Below are 15,313 nucleotides of genomic sequence, written 5' to 3' on the forward strand. Positions count from 1 at the left end.
TAGAGTGAGAAGGGTCTGACTGCAGAGCCGCAGAGCCAGTTTCACCCCGCGCATGCGCAGTTTTGATTTATATTAATATTTAAATATATTAAAAAAGACCTATATTTTTGTGAATTGGTGAATATTCAGGTGAATATTGTTTCGTGGCCACGAATTAATAATACCTCAGCAGGTTATACTAATTTGTTCCCTCGTTTTACTTTATTGTTTGGCCAAGTTGTACTCAAATTAGTAAAACGTGCTGAGGTATTATTTATTCGTGGCCACGAAACAATTCACCTGAATATTCACCAATTCGCAAAAATAAAGGTCTTTAGCATTTGTAACGCGCGTGTGTTATCCTTTAACGTTAGTTCTCTTACCCAGCGCTGTTCCGTGGGTTCTTGGCTTCGTTCCTTTTTATTGGGTTATCACCACTGTAGGGAGGACACTGACAAGGAGCTCCGGTGATGACAACACTTGTTTATTGAACAATTCAGAGGCGACATCGTGAATGGCCGCAGCCGACTAAAGAGTGCATCTCATCTCTTCCTCTGTACTATCACAACTGCCCAGATTGATTTCTCCCCCGATCTAAATCACGGGGCACGTTCTCGCGATATTATCCCAAATCCTATTTAAAGTCATAGAACATTATAACTCTTAAATTTCACTTCCTACATAATACTCCCTTACCCAAGAAGAAATGTCCTCATTTCTATAACATAGTTCTTAAGACAATTTTTTTCTTAACATGTTTTCCAACATCTGTATCAAAGGGGTCGGAATTAACAAAACATGTTTAGCAATACAAAAACATATAACTCAAATAGACCCCTAACGGCATCAATATATATAATTATATATATAAGCATGCTCTAAATAAAGATTCCCATTGATTTAACTTTGCACCTAATATAAAGAACACATGAGAACAAAGAACATTTACCAAATCAGTAAAGTGCAAAGTCCTTCAAATGGTAGCCTAAGGCAACCGACGTGTCCTAGGGAGCACATCCCGAGTAGACACTGGAGTGTCAGGAACCTCATAAGCACTTGTTGACGGTCCAGCTTCAGGTGTGCACAGTGTTAGAGGAAGCAGTTCAGGGTTCAGGGTAACATGGCTGTCCTGTGCATTTTGTGCAGAGCTGGATGGTTGTGGGGTGCTAGGTCGTTGAATGTGAGGTTGCAACTGGGGCAATGGTGTGGGCTCCAATGGAACCTGGGGTGCAGGGAGTCCCGGTGGCACCGGTGTAATGTGAGGTGGGAGGAGTCCTGATAATGTATTCAGGGTATTCGGTTTAACAGGGGAGGAAGGGGGAGTAAGGGCGTGTGTGTTCTTCGAGTCTGTGATGTAAGGTTTCATGCGATTGTAGTGAATTATTTTTGCTTTTGCACATGGTTTGGATACATCCCGTACTTCGAAATTAACAGGGGTGGAAATACCAGAGGGGCATATTGGTTGCAAAACCTCATAGGGGCCCACCCAACGTGGACACAGTTTGTTGTGGCGGTGGGCAGGATCATCCACTAACACCAAGTCACCACGGTTATAAGGAGTGTATTTTAAATGACGATCGTAGTTCAGGCGTTGTTGATCTTGTGCCCTGTCTCGGTAAGCAGTTGCAGAACGGTAAGCAGAGGTCAATCTTTTGCGCAGCTTGTTAGCATATGCTGCTGGCGTGCCCGCTGTCGCTGTACTAAGAGCATTATTATCCTGGAGCAGTGTGTCCAGGGAAATGCGTGCCTCCCAGCCATGAACCAAAAAGAAGGGTGTCAATCCTGTACTAGTGTGCTTGGTGGTGTTATAAGCCAATGCAACCTGCGGGAGGTGCTCGTCCCACTCTGTGCCCGATGCGAAAAGATGTTTGGAAAGTTCATCTTTCAGGGTACGATTAAAGCGCTCAACAGCCCCATCACATTGAGCGTGATAAGGGGACGTACGAAGCTTCTTGATGGATAGCAAGTTACAAAGATGCTTTATGAGGTCAGATTCAAACTGTCTGCCCTGGTCAGAGTGTAGGGCCTCAGGGACACCATGTTGTGGGATGTAGTGGTCAAAGATGCAACCTGCTACTGAGACAGCCGTTTGATCCTTCAATGGGTAGAGGTTGACAAACTTTGTGTACAGGTCCATCATTACTAGAACATAACGGTTACCCTTGGTAGACATTGGCAACTCTGTTATGTCTGCGGCCACTATTTGAAATGGACGGTCTGGAGAGATAGGAATGAGTGGTGCCTGTAGGCGGGGCACAGGGGAACGCCTTGACTGACAAGCAGCACATTGGGAGCAATGTTTAGCAATGTCTGACGACATGTAAGGCCAGTAAAAGGACCGCATGGCTCTATCCAACGTTTTGGCCAAACCATAATGACCCACTGAAGGGTGTCCATGGACATGACTGAGGATCTCAGGAATCAGCGATGTAGGAATGACAACTTGCAAGGCATTGTCACCTAAGGAATTGCGTAAATGTCTGCATAACACTCCATTATGAATGACGAGGCGGCGAAACTGTGCCCACAGTTTTCTGAGGTATGATGAAGCGTCACGTAGCCTCCATAAGGGTGGTCTACGTCCTGTTTCCATCCAAGAGAAAACAACAGCTAAATCTGGGTCTGACTTTTGTTGCCCCATGACGTTCCAATCACTTTGGATTTGAACCAGATTTGATGTTGTGTGGTTTGGAACAAGCATGGGCAAAGGGGCATTTTTGTCCATGGGCAGTGTTTGGGAGTGTGCCGACATCGGGTTTGCCTGCAAAGCTATTGATGTGGTCTCAGTTGCTGCCGAGACAGTCGAGGTGTCGCTCTGAAGATACCTGTCCAGTTCCAGGGGATTGGTCTCTGGCCGCCTAGACATGGCATCTGCATTAAGGTGTTTAGCACCATTACGGTGAATGACATGCCAGTCATACAGGTCTAATTCTATAGCCCAACGCGCTCGTCTACCTGTAGGATCATGATCTAAAGGGAGTTTCTTTAGACCGACCAAAGGCTTATGATCAGTAACGATGGTGAACGGATGACAAGCAAGATAGTGTCGGAAATGACGGACTGACCACACAATGGCATACAATTCCCGATCAAAGGTAGACCATTTTCTTTCAGAGGCAGACATCACATGGCTGGCATATGCAATGACATGCTCTTTTCCTTCCACTTGTTGTGAAAGAACAGAACCCAGTGAATGAAGGGAAGCATCAGTGTAAAGGATGAAGGGATTTGAAAAATTTGGAAATGCCATAATTGGTTGTGACGTCAGTTCCTGCTTCAGTACACTGAAAGCTTCATTTGCTTCTGCCGACCAAGAGAATGATACTCCTTTGTGTGTGAGATGGTACAAGGGTTCAGCTGTGCGTGCAAACTGTCTAATGAATCGACGATAGTATGAGCACAGACCCAGGAAAGCCCTGACCTGTGTGGCTGATGTTGGAATTGGCCATGTCTTGACTTTGTCTATGTTAGATGGGTCTGGCTCGACACCGGCACTCGAAACACGGTGGCCCAGGAAAGTAACAGAAGAACATGCCAGATGGCACTTGGACGGCTTAAGTTTGAGGCCAGCTGTACGAAATCGTTGAAAAACTTCCCGCAGATGCTGAAGGTGTTGTGGGAAATCAGCACTGTAGACGATAATATCATCTAAGTAGATTAAACAAATACTCCAGTGCAGACCCCGAAGTACAAGCTCCATTAAGCGCTGGAAACTGGGCGGGGCATTTGAGATTCCCATTGGCATCATACGGAATTGATATAAGCCTGTACCAGTGGAGAAAGCCGTTTTTTCTTTGTCATCTGGATTGAGTGGTATTTGCCAGTACCCAGCAGTTAGATCAATTGTGCTAAACACTCTGGCCCCAGAAAGTCTATCGAGGGTATCATCCACCCGAGGAAGAGGGTGTGAATCTTTGATCGTGACGTCATTGAGACGTCTGTAATCTATACAGAACCGGTGTGTGCCATCCTTTTTCCGTACAAGCACGACCGGAGCTGACCACGGACTGTGAGATTCCTCGATGATGTTGTTGTCCAAAAGCCTCGACAGCTCTTGTTGTAATACTGCCTGAGTAGCTGGTGACGTTCTATAAGGCCGCAGTTTTATTGGAGCAGCGTCACCCGTGTTGATACTATGTGCAACCAGGTTGGTTTTCGCATAGTCATGAGAATGGGAGCTAAAAATGTTAGCGAACTCTGTCAGCAGGCTTTTGAGCTGTGCCTGTTCTTCAGCGTTTAAGTGTGTGTCCTCCAAATGCACATCAGGCACTGGATGGACAGCTTCTGTGGAAGTAGTCACAGCTGAGACTAATGTATACTCATCAAGTGTACTGCCAGTGACAGAGAAAATCTGACCTAATGGACATCCAGCCTCAAGAGAGACCGTTTCGTTAGTCGGGTTAACCACTCTAACAATGCCCCTTCCCTTTTGAACTGATGTCAGTGTTCGAGCAACACCTAAAGTCACAACTGGAGGGGGCTGAGGTTCCAGTATACCAACATACGTGTCTGTGAAAGGATTCGCTACACCATTATCTCTGACAGAAATTGGGATTGCCATCTCTGACATAGGCGGGATGGTCACCTGAGCGACGCTGACAGCAGAACTCTGTACTGGAATCAGTGACTGGGGTGGTGAAAGAGGAACTGACGTGTTATACAGTTGTAAACTTGCATGTGGTATGTCAATAGTGACGGTGTGTTCAATTAAGAAATCCCATCCTATTAGAACAGGATGCGTAGCTGTGCGTACCACATGGAAAACATGAGAAAATGTTACATCTCCAATATGTATGGGAGCTATCACAGAGCCAATTATGTCCAATAACTGTCCAGTTACAGATGACGCTAACACAAATGACTTACTGATAGGCTGGGTAGACAAAACTGGGATCGATCTCCGACAGTCATCAGTAATGAGAGAGAGACCTGACCCAGTATCGACCAAAGCATGGAGTTCGGTACCCGCCAGTGCAATTTGAATGAATGGTGTAGGTGGAGTAGATTTAAGACTAACTGTACCAGAGTGGACCCTTATTGGGGATGAAGCTGGCATTTGGTCCCCAATGACAGCTTCTACTCGTTTCCCCGATGTGGTGAGAAAGGGTCCGTCACCTTGTGAGATTGGGAGAAATGTACATGTCGTGTGGGTGATCTTGGCGAACTTCGGGAATGGGGGGGGTGGCGATGGAGAGCTGTGTCTGTGGAAACTGGAAGTTCTGTACTGTGGCCTTGGTGAGGGTGAACGAGCATGACGGGTTCTGTGTTCATATTCTAAATCAGGCCGGCGGTCTCGTGTAGGTGAGCGGTCAGAGCTAGAGCTACCATAATGATGTTTATGGGGGGTGTATTGGTCAGATTGTGTAGTGTGAGAAACTTGTGACTCACGACTGCGGGAGGAAGGGGAGTAGCTGCGCTGTCTTTGGCAAGAGAAGTCATCCTTTGGAAGTGCTCGGTCATTTTCTGAACGGCCATGGTAGCGTCGTGGAGGACACCAGTCATCCTGAGGGTGTTGCTGTCGACCTCTCTGTGTACGTTGTGAAGAGCAGCAGCAGTCCTGGCGGTAGTGATGATCGTCCCGGCGGTAATGATGATCGTCCCAGCGGTAATGATGATCGTCCCGGCGGTACTGATGATCTTCCCAATCAGGCTGGCGATGGCGTGCGGTGATGTCATAGTCCACAGCTGCGCAGGTCTGATGTGGAGAGTGTGTGGAAGACGTCACATCATCCTGAAGGCTGGAAATCCGCCACGAGAGCTGGTCCATGCGCTCATCAGTTCGTCGCAGGTGAGACTGACGTAAGGAATGCAGGTCCGTTCGGAGTTCAGCAATGGCTGATGCTAGTTCAGTGATGTGAGTTGCAGTCACTGTGTTGGCCGATGGTTGTGAATTTACTGTCACAGGCATAACAGGTGAAGGGTTAGCAACACTAATGGCCAACTGAGCACGTTCACATTGAGTGGCCACTTCCAAGGCATTGTCTAAAGTTACAGCCCCGTGCTCATGGATTTTCAGTTGGAGTGATGGATCTAAGCCTGTCACAAATCTGCGAAAAATTTCACAATTCCGTGCTGCTGTATCGTACAGAGGAAATGCTTCAGTCACTAGATTTGTGAGCTCAGCAGCATAAACTTCCAGAGGTTCTTGTGGTTTACGGGGACGAGCATTCAAAAAAGTCTGAAATGTGGCCAAAAAAGTTGTACGTCCAAAAACAGTGCTCAAACTAGCTTTAGTCAAATCATAGTCAGCTTTCACCCCGGGGGAGAGAGACTGCCAGTATGCAAATGCTGAACCAGTAAGCTTTACTGGAAGAAGTTTGGCCTTATCCAGTGGTGCAGCTGAGACATTTAGTGCCACTTCAAATCTCTGTATCCATGCACTAAAAGGCTCTTTACCATCTCCAGAAAAATGAGCAGGAAGATCAATTTTAAATGGCAGATGTGAACTTGCTTCATCTACAGCGTGTCTGTCTCTCTGCACTGCAGCTGCGTCATTCTCGTCGTCCGCCATTTTAAGCGAGGGGGATGCACGTAATCCGAACTTGCAAAAAGAGCACGTGAAAAAAAAAATTAAACAGTCTTTAAACGGCTCTGCAGGTTAAAGCGGCGATATCCGCGTCGTTCAATGCGAGAAAAAAACAAGCGTCCCAACAGAAAACAAGCCAACCGGCGCTGCCACCAGTGTAACGCGCGTGTGTTATCCTTTAACGTTAGTTCTCTTACCCAGCGCTGTTCCGTGGGTTCTTGGCTTCGTTCCTTTTTATTGGGTTATCACCACTGTAGGGAGGACACTGACAAGGAGCTCCGGTGATGACAACACTTGTTTATTGAACAATTCAGAGGCGACATCGTGAATGGCCGCAGCCGACTAAAGAGTGCATCTCATCTCTTCCTCTGTACTATCACAACTGCCCAGATTGATTTCTCCCCCGATCTAAATCACGGGGCACGTTCTCGCGATATTATCCCAAATCCTATTTAAAGTCATAGAACATTATAACTCTTAAATTTCACTTCCTACACATTCACTAATTAATAGTATCAAACTGTTTTTGGCCACGTTGTAATTCGTTAAATCAAAATGAGGGAGGGAATTAGTTCAACGTGTCCACGATTTATTAAAACGAGGTAACAAATAAGTCGTCGTAACAACTAATTATTTAGATCAGTGGACAGGGCGCATATAAGAACGAGCAGAGAGAGAGCGACAACCTTCAAACAACTAGGGATGGCTGACGCGAAACTGACGTTCCGAAGCTTTTCGAGATCCCGAAGCGCAGATGTTTTGAAACACTGATCTGAAGTGTGATTCAAAATACCCATGTCACATGACTACGGCTAAATGAAGCTTCGGAGTGTTTCACAAGTGTCGGAGTGTTTCACAAGTGTGGCCTTGTCCCAAATGGCACACTTCATGTGCACTTTCTGTCTTGTGGACCATATCTATGTTGTGGACTTTTTACAATGGCTGCCGCGTGCGCGTGTCCGTTAGTCCGTGAGATCGCAGTGTGTCCCATTTGTCATTTTTAGATCTCAGAAGGGTGCTCGCGAGCGCCCCCAAGTGGTCGATTTCCGCCCTTGATGCGCACTTTTGCCGAGCACGCGCTGATGCAGACTTCTTCCCGACAGTCAAAGCGGCATTACGTCACGAAAGTGCGGACTCAGAGGAAGACCGCGAGTGCTTAGGGTTCCATTTGGGACAGTCCATTGTGAATTTTGAGCTTGGTGTGTTTAGAAGGAAAATGTCTGTGTGACATGACCTGACAAACAAGACCTGTTTGACGATTTCATACAACATTAATTTCTTTCAATTTCATTAACAACAGACTGAGCTTGGCTTATTATACAGAGAAAATGCATTAAAATGTAGCCTAGGCTAGGCCTACCACGAAATCAACTAATACAATAGGCTACCGCCAATTCACGGGCATCCACAAAGATTAACAGCGACATCCGATCCCGAACCTCACTGTCTGCTGAACTTGCGCAGAAACATCAAAATAGACATAAACAGCTTTTTAAAATTGTTTTGAAAACTCGACTGGTGCTAGGTGACGTCACCTCGCCCCATTGTACCCACAACGAACCGTAATTAGAGCTTGATTAAATAAATGCTTCCTTTATATAGGAAGGATGTCTTAAGCTATGAAACTTTTAAAACTAAACATTTAGACTATTTTAGCACAAATTATGAGCTTATTTGCCAATTTGTAATAATTCTTGACAAATGTAAAATATACAGTATATATTTGTTAAGAACATTTTTGGGTGGGCCTGTTAAAAAGTGGGTGGTCCGTCCACCCATAATGCCGTTCCTGGTTTGCACCCTGAAATAATGTAATTTCAACGACGAAAAATCTATCAAGATCACGTATGTGTTTATTAAAATAACTTTTAACTTGAGCAATGCACAATTGCACCACGTTCACAATTGCGTGTTTTAAAGTCACAATAGTGAGATATAAAAAACTAGCAATTCTGAGGAAAAAAGTCAGTCTTTTTTCCTTAGAATTGGAAAGAGTATAGATTAATAAGATAACTCGCAATAGCGAGTTTATATCTCACCATTCTGAGAAAAGGTGATAGAATGGCGAGATATAAACTCGCGATTGCGAGAAAAGTAGTCAGAATTGCACGTTTATTTCTCGCAATTGTGAGTTTATATCTTGCAATTCTGTCTTTATAACACGCAATTGTGACTTTATATCACGCAATTCTGACTTTATCTGTCAAGATAAAATACTTTATCAATTCTGAGAAATTAAGTCAGAATTGCGAGATAAAAAGTTGCAATTATCATTGAAAATGTTTTATTCTGTGGTGGAAACAAGCTTCCATAAGTCATCCGTGAGACACTGCAAAAGACACGAGATGCAAGCGCCATGGTTAAAGACGTCCATCTAGCACGTATTTCAGTGGAAGCACAAGAGTTGTGTCCCAAATGACACATTATAAACTATGCACTTATACATTATGCACTGTATCATCCGTGTAGTGTATACATTTTACTACATCCGCCAATGTTGTTATTATCATGTTAACCTATCAGCGTCAGTTGCGTCGCTTCACCTCCATTCATAAATCCTCTCCATTGGCCTCATGGGATAGTAAAGTGTCCATCGAATGTATTTTAGAATCTTGCCTGAAGTAGTAAGGACTTTTCGCCTTCTGTTTTTCGAATACTATGTATTCTGAAATTTAACTTTGTTGGTGTACTGTTTTTCGCATAGCTTCTATATAGTAGGGAAGTATTCGATTTCGGACATATAGCACAGTGTCCGAGAAACATACGCGCATATAAACTGAAGTAGGTGTTTGGCTGCCAATATGGCTGCCGTCATATTATCCAGATGGATGCTGCACATTGGTGGTAGTTGAGGAGATTCCCCCCTTCCATATGTAAAAGAGCTTTGAGTACCTAGAAAAGCGCTATATAAATGTATTTTACCACTCTTTGTTTTTCCGGTTATTGGGAATCCGGTTATTAATACGCAAATTGGGACTCACTTTATCTCTTTTTGTATATGAAATTTGCAAGTCTTGTTTCAAGAATTAAAGTTACAGTTTAATTTACAGGTAGATTTTTATTTTTATTTTGTGACAACAAACTAATAAACCAAAAAATAAATCCATAAATTAGTAAATCAAATGATTAAATAAATATATTAATCAACCCTAGGTTAAAGACTCTATTCTCTCAAAATTTGGTAAAAACTTTTTGAGAATACATGTGGTAACAGGGTTGTTGGACATATCTAAAGATACATATACAGTAGGCTGCAATGATATACTAAAAATGGAAAAGTTTTTCCTTTGCGTTTTTCGCGTACAGACTACAACGTTGTCAAAACCATCCCCGCTTACACGGATCCATGAAAATGACTAAAAACACTGTATTCTGCTGCCAGGCCAGTAGTTGGCGATGTCACTTTGTAAAGAAACACTACGCGCATATAAACTGTAGTAGGTGTTTGGCTGCCAATATGGCTGCCGTTGTATTATCCAGATGGATGCTGCACATTGGTGGTAGTTGAGGAGATTCCCCCCTTCCATATGTAAAAGAGCTTTGAGTACCTAGAAAAGCGCTATATAAATGTATTTTTATTTATTTATTATGAATTAATTATTATTCAGATAGTTGGTGTTTCTCAAACGGAAGGCTGCATCGTGCAAAGGCTGCATATCTCGGCTGCCACGTCATCCAACGTCGCTGAAGGCCATCTCAATTTGAAGGATCCTTGGAAGGCAGCCTTCGTTTTCCGTCCTTCATTCGGCCTGTTTTGAAGGATGTGTCGGATGTATCCTTCGTGGCCTTAAAGGGGTGGTTGAATATGATTTCACTTTTCTAACTTTAGTTAGTGTGTAATGTTGCTGTTTGAGAATAAACAACATCGGCAAAGTTACAACGCTCAAAGTTCAAAGCAAAGGGAGATATTTGCTTTTAAAGAAATTGCTTTTTAAGGACTACAACAAACGGCTGGTAGGGACTACACGACATTCCTCCTGGGTTAGTGACATCACTAACCCTAAAATTTACATAAACCCCGCCCCCGGAACACGATTTATAGATTATCAAGACAGAATAGGCTAATCAATGACTTGAAGATAACTACACAAAAGCTACATAAATTCATCAACTAACCATTCAGAAATGTTGTCTACATGTTGTCACTTCTTCTTGAGTCTCTCCATGTTTCTGACTCCGGTTTGAACATAAAAGGCTAAAAGTTTTTGAAATTTTCAATGCATGTATGTGTGAGATAAGAGGACACAAGCTGTTGAAGCTCCGCCCTCTGTGCTGAGAGCAGAAGCTCATTTGCATTTAAAGGAACAGACACAAAAACGGTGCGTTTTTGCTCACCCTCAAAAAGTGAGAACTTTAACATGCTGTATGTTGGGCATTATACCACCCCTTTAAATCACCCACAATCCTTTGCACATATTCCAATTCACGAAAAGAAACTGACGGAAAACGAGTCAGTACTGAGCTTAAGTTAATCACTAAACTGTCAATAAAGTAAGCTACTGGGAGACCGCAGACGGCTGTCATTCACTGTACTGCATTAATAAAAAGCCAGTTAATTTAAAGATTCCGGGGCGGAAACATTACTACATTGTCTCATTCTAGCATTTAATTGCTGAGGAGGACTCTAGCCTACAAGCCTCTGAGGAACTGAACTAAGAAGGACGCAGTCTTATGCAGCATTCCGTTTGAGAAACACTCATTATGTTCAATGTTTGCGGAAATAAATGCGGAAAAAATATCAATTTGTGGCTTTTGAGAATCAATATCAAATCGACCACATTTTAAAAGACGATTAATCGAAAAATTCTTTTTTTTGCACAGCCCTAGACTGAAGATGTAATACGCATGTGTATGCCGTCATGTTTTCACAAATTCGCGTTTTTGTAGTTCACACGGAGATGATTACTGTACTGTTTAAAAAACATGCACTTTTAAACCCGTTTTCAAAAGTTCAGTTGTCATGTAAATTAACGCCAAAACGCAAAAAAAGTTTTTCTTTCTTATTTTTGAAAACAGTGTCATGTAAATGCCCCCTAAATATTAGTTGGTGGAAATAAATAATAATAATAATAATAATTTAATAATTATTATTATTATTATCATTACAGTGATTGTATGTTTTAAAACTAGAAATTTGTCATGTTATTTTAATGGTGGATAATACTAATACTTTTCCAAAGAATTTGTGCGCACCTTTATTGCTTTAAAATGAAATAGGACACCAATTTGTACTCTATTCGTGGAAAGAGCCAGTTGACAAAACAAGCGTTGTGTTGATCCTTATGACATCAGTACTAACAGTGAGGGTGCTGGCGGGTGTTTGTTTTTAGAGGAAGAACCTGTTGAGCTGCTTTTGACAAATATACGTCATGTCTGTAATGTTTTTCTCTCCAGTTAAACTATATAGCAGAATTACAAGTAATCATGGTTCAACTTTTCTTGTTCACTGCCTGTTGTTTTTTTGTTTGTTTGTTTGTTTGTCCATATTCAGCTATATAATTCAGCATCACACTTTCACATACAATGTTTGGCAAAAAAGGTAACTTTATTTCGATGGTCCACTTTAGACATTCTAACTATAAGTAACTTTTCAGTTCTACTAACTAACCTTTCCCCTAACAGTCTATTAATATTCTGGGAGTCAGTTGACATATAATACGAGTTAGTTGACGTGTAGTTGCAAAGATACTTACAATTAGTAGAATGTCTAAAGTGGAACAAAATAAAGTGGAGAAAAAAAATGCAAAAGCAATTCTGCTACATGACAAGTGAAAAACTGAGTGGGAAACAATTACATTAGTGCTGACAGCGCTCCTCCTGTGTTGGCAATAATTAAAAGTAAACTAAACCCTACACAGTTCATTTCCTCCACATCTTATTAGACGATTAGACTACACTACAGACAGTTTAGATTTAAGGGAAGTTGTTTGTTAATATATTTATGTGTGATTTACATCATCAGGGAAAAAAATACCCGGTAACACTTTATTTTGATGGTCCCTTTTGAACATTCTGTTGACTATAAGTAACTTTGCAACTACATGTCAACTAACTCTCATTAGAGTATTACTGTCTGTATTGTCTGCTTAATATCTGCTAACTCTTTATTGTGATGGTCCTCCAACAGACACTCTACTGACTATAAGTAACTTTGCAACTACATGTCAACTTATTCTAACCCTAACCCTACCAGTCTACTAATACTCTACTAATACTCTGAGAGTTAGTAGACATGTAGGTGCAATGTTACTTCTAGACAACATAATGTGTTAAAGGGACCATCAAAATAAAGTGAAACCAAATACTCAGGTTAGATAGAAATACTCCCATGTGTTCACTTTACACAAAACCTATTATATGATGTGCACATTATCCGATATCAAGACACACCCAACTCAGCTAAAGCCTTGATGTTTGTCTGTTGTTATTATAATAAAGGCAATAATAATAGGGTGTTTGTCTGAGTTTGATCATTTGAGAGGATTCTAGATTCTTTTGTGAACTTGCGAATCCACAGCGTGCACCATTCATCCCAAGGAGAAAACTAAAAACACTAAGTGATCACAACTCAATTGTATTCCTTTTTTGCATTTACTTTGGTTCATTTTGGTAAGAAAGTATATCCCAAAATAAAGAAACTAAAAAAATATTAATAAAAAATAAAATAAAATAAGTGAAAGAGAAAGACCAACCTAATAATAAAGCACAGGGGAGGGTGAGGGGCATTAAAGAGAGAGAACAAGTGCGTTATAAATAGTTGGGAAAGAATAAAAAGGAGGAGTTTTAAAATAAGGAAGAACTTTGGTTAAAGGTAGGACAAAGGTTGTTGTACATTGTTTTCCCGTCATGAGAAAAAGGAGAAGTGGCAATAAAACAAGTCATTATCAGTCAGCAGAGAGGGAACAGAGGTAGAGAGAAGCGACAGAAACCAAGAGTTTAGAGACTAAATACACACTAAAGCTGTCATGTGTGAACGCTGTAGTGCCAACAGGCTTGACTAGTTCTTTCAGAAACACATTTTGAATGCAAGGGTTAATTAGGAAAAGCTGTTTACTTTGACTATACCGGGTTGATCATGGAACGAGTTTTGACTTTAGTTTTGCTGTGTGCTGTTTCTGCATTGGTAAGTCACTCTTACTCTATATACATTTACTCTTACTCTATACTCCATAGCCATATGCAACATGACAAATACACCTGTGGACGATACCAGCGAAATAAAGCATATTGAAGTCAAAGATTAGCTCTGTTTATAAAGCTTTGTATAAATACAAAGGGAAACTAAGAGTTAATGTAACTCTTCAAGTATACTCACAATGGCCTTGGCAAAAGGTTATTAAAAGTTTAGGAAGAGTAATGTTTTTTATTTTTTTATATTACTTTTATTCAGCAAGCATTCATTAATTTGACCAAACTGACATACCGACTATAATGTTACAAAGTATTTTTATTTCAAATAAATGTTGATCTTTTGAACTTTCCTTTCATCAAAAAAAGTATTAAAATAGTAGTTTTTCTATGGTAATAAGAAATGTTTCTTGAGCAATGAATCAGCGTATTAGAATTCAGTGATGAGTAATGATACTGACATTTTTGACACATACCAAACTTTTGAACTGTAGTGTGTGTGTGTGTGTGTGTGTGTGTGTGTGTGTGTGTGTGTGTGTGTGTGTGTGTGTGTGTGTGTGTGTGTGTGTGTGTGTGTGTGTGTGTGTGTGTGTGTGTGTGTTTGAAATACAAAATACTGTTTGTATTTTATAGGGGTTGAAAACAAACAAACAAGTGTAATTTGTATTTGATTAGTTCAGACAACCCCAATTTTCTCGCACATGGGCATCTAACATTGGGTTACTGAATTTTCTGCTAGAAAATATGAAGTAGGGTTGGACTCGATTCCAAAAAAAAGAAGCGATTTTTCAATTCCGAGGCATTCAGAATTGAGAGTCGAGTCCAAGGTTTGAAGTCGAATCCAAAGTAATTAAGTCTTCAGAACAGCCAATTGCAGTAGTGCATATAATCAACTAATATAAAAGCTAATCCAGACATCAATTGTTCATACAGTGTTAGCAACTTGACTGTTTCTGATTTAATTAGGGTTATATATTTGTGTTGTCTTACTAGAAATTATATTATTTGCCTGACAGATATTATTTGTTAACTATTTATAATTCATACTATCAATTTATTTAAAATATGTGCATCTTTTTGTATTAAATTTAGCACTATGGAATGAAACTATGACTTCATTATGACTTCATGAACAATGAATATGCCATCCATCCATCCACCTGTCCTTTGTAGGGTTGCCAGTCGCAGCGTTTCAGTCTGGGACCTTTCTGTTCAGAGGCGACAGTACTACCCATTGAGGCGCCACAATGAATCACTTTTTCACAATTTGACGTGTTATTTTCACAATTCAACTTTTCATTATCAGTTCAAGTTTCAGTATTTGTAGTGATGCAACTGGCCCACACTGGTTTAACCAGTCCTTAAAAATCACACATAATCTGCCTCACACAACTGAAATTGAATCAAGTCAAAAAGTTCTGGGAGTAAGGTAAGGTGAGGATGTGATGGTTGATTCTACCTGTTGCAAAAAAACAAACAAACACGCACTCCTATTGTGCTATTTTAAAGGTTACTAATTTTGAGTCTTACAATAAGTTTACATGCATCCAAGAAAAAACAAACAAAAAAAACAACCTTATTTTCTCAAAGAGTTTAAAATGATTACTTCGTAGTTTCAATTTCCTCTTAAAGGATTAGTTCACTTCAGAATAAACATTTCCTGATAATTGACTCACCACC

General features: G+C 41.0%; 1 protein-coding gene across 1 annotated transcript in view; it reads left to right on the top strand.

Annotated features, from left to right (window-relative positions):
- The first annotated feature begins 13,543 nt into the window (after nucleotides 1-13,543).
- Nucleotides 13,544-15,313, top strand: part of ptprh (protein tyrosine phosphatase receptor type H) — a 28,512-nt gene continuing 26,742 nt past the window's right edge. Inside the window, exon 1 of the mRNA XM_082184814.1 lies at nucleotides 13,544-13,628. Within this exon, the coding sequence (XP_082040940.1) occupies nucleotides 13,581-13,628 (48 nt within the window). The 5' untranslated portion in view covers nucleotides 13,544-13,580. The remainder of the gene's footprint in view (nucleotides 13,629-15,313) is intronic.

This window comes from Leuciscus leuciscus, assembly GCF_965113295.1.
Source record: "Leuciscus leuciscus genome assembly, chromosome: 11".
Classification (NCBI taxonomy): domain Eukaryota; kingdom Metazoa; phylum Chordata; class Actinopteri; order Cypriniformes; family Leuciscidae; genus Leuciscus; species Leuciscus leuciscus.